This window comes from Hesperophylax consimilis, chromosome 10 (genome assembly GCF_061612785.1).
Source record: "Hesperophylax consimilis isolate HC1 chromosome 10, BYU_Hcon_1.0, whole genome shotgun sequence".
Lineage (NCBI taxonomy): Eukaryota > Metazoa > Arthropoda > Insecta > Trichoptera > Limnephilidae > Hesperophylax > Hesperophylax consimilis.
Window position 1 is genome coordinate 21,766,963 of NC_142845.1, and position 6,762 is coordinate 21,773,724.

The window sequence follows — 6,762 nt, forward strand, 5'->3', positions numbered from 1 at the left end:
TGTGTGTTCGCAGGCCAGACCAAATGAGGATGTTCCTGCTCTAGAGCCTATATTATGCAAGTGGAAAGGATAATGGAGATAAGTCAATTAATTGGCATTTATTAAAATCAATTTATTAATATACGGCCCAATGAACTTATACATTATCATATTAAATTATTAAAACACATTTTTTTATTATCGAAGTATGACTATTTACAAAGGTACTTATATAATCATTAAAGTCTAACGATACAAGCTTAGAAAAGTAAAGTATACATCAAGAAAAAGTAATGATTACAGATTTATAGGTAACTACATATTAGTGAAGGAAAATAATCATTAAAGTATAATTATAAAAGTTTAGAGAAGTGCAGATCAAGAAAAAAAAATGTTTAAAAGATGTATTATAATTATGTTTGCAAGAGTATATATTTATATTTTGTAATCTATACACAGTAGTGATGAAAATAATATTGAGCACAAACAAACACGGCTGAGATGGCAAAACTGGAGATGCAGGTAGAATTCACTAGATATAGGGAAAACAGGTCATCGATGCAGCCAACTTTGCCACCAGGGACGGCATTCAAAAAAAACATTATTGAAGAGATCCCACAACACACTGCCATGATTATATCCTCAAAAAGACGAACAAAAAAACTATAATGAAGCGAGACATGAGGTCATCGGTGCTACTCCGGGATATGTTATTGGAAATGTTTTATCCATTTTTAGTTAAATAGACATTTTGGAATACTTACCGAAGCATTCCTCACTTACACCATACCTTTTAAATCATAAAGACACATCTTTTAATTCTTAATCCAGCTACAACTGCTTTTCCTATCCTAGAGAAGTACGCTTATCTCATTTTACACTACACCGAAGCTGATCACCTAGCAAAAAGATATAAGCATAGTGAAACTTTTAGAAGTCCGTAAAATTTTACATTATAATGTATAGAAGAGATATGAACATAAAATAAAGCAAGGTATGAACATGCTAAGATCGACATTTCATATCCACCGTGCATTTATTTTCCGTTAGGTATTAAGAGATAATGTGTACCATATTGAAACTGGCATCGAAAGATTCTGCTGTATGCAAAGGCATATATCTCTGCTACTAAAACTACTTTCCTCAAACAGGAGTAAAACAGTGCTACTTTCAACAGTCTTGTGCATGAGAATAACTTCAATTAAGCTCTTCCCCTTATAGATGGAATCATTTTGATGCTGCTACAAATTGTTGTGAAGGTTTTCCAAATGCCTTACCAATATTTCATTGTAGTACCCAAAACATTTGGAACATATTCAATAGAATTTGACGTAATATAACGTGCCGCGATTATTACTGCAGGTTGGCCATTCGGCGTAAAAATCCCAATTTGTCATCATGGTCTTGATATTCTTCTACAACTATCGCCACTTGCAAACTGAGGTTTTCATACTTTTTTTTTTTTAGCGCTGGCTGACCTGTGTTAGCATCGGCTAATAATACTCGCTGGCGAGCTATATCTTTTCTTAATCCATCTAATAGGTTCCAAACGCTTGGGTGACTACAATGAAACAATGAGTTTAAGACAACGTGAAAACCTTCACAACAATTCGTAGTCTTAGGAGTCCTTTCTGCAGCAGCCTCAAAATGATTCCATATTTCAATTGGAAAGAGGGGTTGTCTGCCTACAACTCCTTCAATGAAAGTGGACGCGAAGTATGAGAGAACTTCACTGTAGGTATCGTCATCCGGAAATGTGGCAGCTAGTTGGTTAAAAACAGTTTTAACGTCTGACATTGGTACAAAAGAGAGAGCAGGTAGGGACTTCAGTTTCAACTTCATATCAATATCAGATTCAAACACTGTTTTTAAGCCAACGCTGTTGATTTTCTTTACAACACTCTGACAAAGATGAAAGTAGCACCCTTTTATTTCTGCTTGTGGAAAAGCAAGTTGAGCTGCAGACATACATGCTTTTTCATAGTCCAACAGAATCTTTTGGGGCATTATACTGGGTACCAATTGTTTCATTATGGTAAACATTCTGTTGTATGTATCCATATTTTTACTTTGTAACAGAAAATAGATGCACGGTGGATATGAATTTCCAATCTTAGCATGCCATGTATAGAGCTGGAATAACATACTAGGTGCTTTATCATATGTACCGTCTCCATAAATAGCATCCTTGTGCAATTCTGCGACCAGATAATTATACCCAATTACCAATATCCTTTCTGGGTCTTCAGCTCCCGTATCATGTAAAATGAGGTCTGTGTACTTCTCGGGGATATCAAAAGCACTTGTAGCTGGATTAGGGATAGGCTTTGTTTCTTTATGTGATAAAAGGTTTCGCACGAGTGAGGCTTGCTTTGGTAAGTGTTTCACAATATCGTCACTCACTACAGATAAAATTCTTTCAATAACAGTCCTTGGAGTTGCACCCTCTGCCTTTATGTCTTGCTTCATCATATTCGTTAGAAAGTTTGCATGTGCTTTTTGAGGATTCGAATCATGGCAGTGTTGTGGGACCTCTCCAATGATGTTTTCTTCTTGGGTCCTCAATACTGCCTTGCATCTGGTGGAAAAGGACACCCTGCATCTCCAACTGATAACTCCACTCCCGTTTTCCCTAAATTTGGAGTATTCATACCCTTGGTACATAACAGTTGGATTCCCCCTTTGTGTCTTAGAGAACTCTAAAATCTTCGCAGTTGGGTTTTCCATGATACGGGATCTAAATAAACATAACACATTTATTAACTTTATATGTAAGTACTAACTATGTGGTAGATCAAAGACTCCCAACCGGTCAATCGCGGAGCTCATTTTGGTGGATCTCAATAATTACGACTGGGAATTTTGATAATAATTAATATTTCCTTATTTTAAATTTATAACCATGGATGAAAAGATTTTTTTTTTGCATCGAACTATAAATATTTTTTAAATGGTTTCTAATTTGTCTCTCTCGATAAGCAATTGAAAGAAAGATGTTTATGACCTCTTGGCAATGGTAATGGGGTCCAGAGACGATCAATGTTAATTGTTAATGTGCTTAAGACATTGACAATGTGCAATGAAGTACAATTGACGGAACTTCAATCAACCAGTCAACAGTTGACGTCTGCGGAAACATAACCTAAAGTGTGGGAATTTAATTACTAGATTTATAATTGTAAGGAACGAATGTCAATCGCACAGCGAAACAATCATTCCGCTGCATCAAATCAATGATGCTTGTGTGTTCTATGCGCTCTATCAAAATACACATTATTCTCCTATCAATGGTAAATCTTGACAAATTGTCAAACGCTTCAATTCAAGGAAAAGATCAATTAGCAATAATTATCAATTGCATCAAAAACGTAACTCAATTGATATTGATTGGTTTAAGGTTTGGAGGTTCTGCAGTGTTCTTATTAAGAATTCTATACACGCTACCCAACCTTGCCTTAAAATGAAGAGAATAATCGAAATTAAGGGAATGTTTATACTGTTTGTTGACAGATTTAATTGCATTCTTACTAAATTCTGAAGGTAGATTTGGTGAGGTTAATGCTCCACTCATACAATTAAATTGTTACCTGTTGCAGTTTCTCAGCAGGTTCTATATTCTTAGATTCCAGCCTCTTTAAGCTCTGCACTGCAGCTCTGTGGAGCTCTCCTCGCTGGGCAGGGAATCTACCAGGAACCAGGATATCAATGTCTTTATCAAATCAGGAGATGAGGTAGGCCAATAGAATGAAGGTGTCTGGTACACGTTTCCGTTGAATAAATCCACTTCTGTAAATTTATTGGTGTAGAAATTTGCTGAAGAATACGGATGTTATTGCAGAAATGCTCGGCTTGCTGAAATAAATAGAAATTATGTTCATCATTGATCATTGTGGTAGGTATAAGAATTCGTGAAACAAATAATTTTAGCATTTGATATGCTGAGATATCAAACTTGGTTGATTGCGTCTTGTAGTTGAGAATAGATCAGCCAGAAAATCTATACCTACGTAATATGCTAACAAACTTGTTATTTTCTGAAGAGAAGGTACTGCTAGCTACTTGAAAATCAGTTTGTTTTAAAAACGTGGTGTTTGGCACTTTGATAAACTGCTTCATGCTGGTTTAACAAGGTGCTTTTTCATTCAGTTTGTCTATTCGTATGAATATGTATTATATTCAAGATGAAAAAGAGACTGTCTATTTTTTACAGTTTTTTGTAGATGGCGGTCATGGTTTTACTTAAGGCGATGCACTACGTCAATATTTTAAATTGAGCCGCTATCAATAACAAGCCTTATGTAGATGGCGATAAAGTTTAAATTCCCGCTTAACACCATCCGCCTGTTTTGATTTATGCAAGAAAAAACATGGCCAAAAAGTACCTTTTATTTTATTTTGTGGATGTTCAGGCATAAATATTAAATTTTTTTCCGATCATTTTATAAATAACTTAATTTGCCACATTATACAATAAAATCATAACCGAAAATGGGTTTGTAAGTATGAGAATTTTGAACTAGCAGTTTTCATAGGCCTTTTACATTATTTTTTTCTGGGCTTATAAAAAGACTTATCTAAAAACTACTCGATTATTTCAAAGGCCAAGATGTTTTCTACTCGCAGTATTTAATTAAAGCATCTGAAACATTTCTAGGCGACCAAATTTTCAAACCAAAAACACATGATTTTGCATTACTATGTATGGCATCGCCTTAACTAAATAATGTGGAAATGTTATGTGTTTATTTCGTTTTATATTTAAAATGTTGATAGAAATGCTATAATATGTGTTTATTACCGATTGTAGACAAGCATTACTGTTCGGGCTAAAGTTGCGAATTCTGCTGCACGTTTAATATGCAAAAATTTGAAAAATAACACTGGATTTGAACGTAATTTCTAGGTACAAGAAACAACGATTTATGTTGGGATAGAGGGTGTTTTCGGAAGAAAAAAAAATTGCGTGCGTTAAGCAGAATTCGGAAATTTACCCTGTTCAGTATTGTGAAATTCGCATGCATTTTTGATGATTGTATTTGAGGAAATAAGGTAATAATTTCCCTAACCGCCGCACTTTTAGGCTCAGATTATGGTAAATACATTTCGTTTCAACAATTACTACAAACTATTTACATGTACAAAATAGGTTATTAGGTTTTTGGTTTGGGTTAATTAAGTGATTTGTGTGTATTTAGATTCACTACATACAAAAGATTTCGTTTTATATGGAAAATTATGAACTTTGAATAAAAATGTAATTATAATGCATCTTTTACCATCTATCCCGACGTAAATCGTTGTTTCTTGCAGAATTAAGCCGGGAATACACATGCCTGTAGCTGGCACACTTGCATGCAAGCTCCTTGCACATGCCAGCTACTATCATGTGTATACGCTAACTTGCATGCCTGTACCTGCCTTGCAAGTAGATTGCACAACATTTGATTTACTGGCATGCAAGTTGAGGGAGGGGACGAGGGGGGCTATGAAACCGGCATGTGTGAACGTCGCGACAGGTACGGGCATGCCAGTAGCTCAGTCTCTCATTAAATTAGCCACACATTGTACTGCCAATTGCAATACGATGATATTTAATTCACTTCGAATGTTTTCCATTGCCAAAAAGCTTGAGACTACTCAGTCTCAGAGTGATTTGAGACACGTACTGTCTAGTGACTGGCATGTGTATACGTCTTGCAAATACAGGCATGCAAGGACGCAACTTGGATGCAAGTTTAACTTGCATGTGTATTCTCATTGCGCCAGTAACTTGTACATGCCATTAACATGCATGCAAGCTACTGTTCCATTTTACAGGCATGTGTATCGCCGCCTTTAAGTTAAAACGAAGCGTAACTTCAATAATATGTTCTTATTAAAAGTGCGACGGTTAGGGAAATATTTACCCTAACTTCATAACGTGACATAATATTTTTAGTAAGTAATGGATAGAGAAAGGGTTTGACAGCTATTGCATACAGCTACAGCTATCTGCGGCAGTTACAATAATTGCAACGCCATTGGACATTGTGGAGAAAAGCGTGGCATTTCCGGCGTCACGAATAACGCGGCGCACTAAATATGCTGGACACAGAACATTGACATCAAGACCCTGTTTCCTTCCAAACTATTTTAGGATGCCAGATGCACAGTTCATGAAAGTTTTTGGTTTACCCTTTGATAAGTCACTAAGTAAATAAGATACATTGATGAGGCAGGCAATTTCGCCAAGGTTCACGTACTTATAAAAATCATTACGAAGGTTCAAACCAATGGCTAAAGATAATGCCGTTCTCTATTCAATTGTTCAAACGACGAACGATTAAACAAAAACATCGATTAGATAAAGCCACAGCTAATGCAACCCGCAAATTAAAGATTGACAAAGATACACAACATTCCTAAACATAAATCATGCAAAATATAAACAAACTTACCATAAAAAAACCGCTCACCTACGCTCACATTTGCACCATAGATAAACCCATAAACATAAATATACCACTCTCTAGATTATTAGTGATGGGAATGATCGAAATAATTATATAATCGATTTTTTTTAACCGAAACATCAAAAGAATCGAATGATCCATTCGAATGAATCGCTTGGAGTGCGGGAGCAATAGCTACGGACAGGGGCAAAAATTTTTCCTCCGGGGGGGGGGGGGGGGGGTAGGATTCGAAAATAGAAACTCGAATATCAAGACTATTCCTATCGTAAAAAAAATTGTTTGCATATTCCGGTTGTAATTTATTTTCATTAGTATGGCAATATTTTTGGTA

The 6,762-nt window shown here is 35.7% G+C and overlaps 1 protein-coding gene across 4 annotated transcripts; it reads right to left on the reverse strand.

Annotated features, from left to right (window-relative positions):
* Positions 1–130: 130 nt before the first annotated feature.
* On the reverse strand, positions 131–6,481 carry pre-mod(mdg4)-U. 4 transcript variants are annotated; one of them, XM_089636157.1, is made up of 3 exons: positions 6,417–6,481; positions 3,567–3,831; positions 131–2,716 (listed from the first exon to the last, which is right to left on the reverse strand). In XM_089636157.1, the coding sequence occupies exon 3, from the start codon at positions 2,704–2,706 to the stop codon at positions 1,333–1,335; it is 1,374 nt and encodes a 457-aa protein (XP_089492283.1). In that variant the 5' UTR covers positions 2,707–2,716; positions 3,567–3,831; positions 6,417–6,481; the 3' UTR covers positions 131–1,332. The 4 variants fall into 4 exon arrangements, with proteins under 4 accessions (XP_089492283.1, XP_089492284.1, XP_089492282.1 ...); XM_089636158.1 differs by lacking the exon at positions 6,417–6,481 and adding an exon at positions 6,222–6,399; XM_089636156.1 differs by lacking the exon at positions 6,417–6,481 and adding an exon at positions 6,154–6,399.
* Between the last annotated feature and the right edge of the window lie 281 nt (positions 6,482–6,762).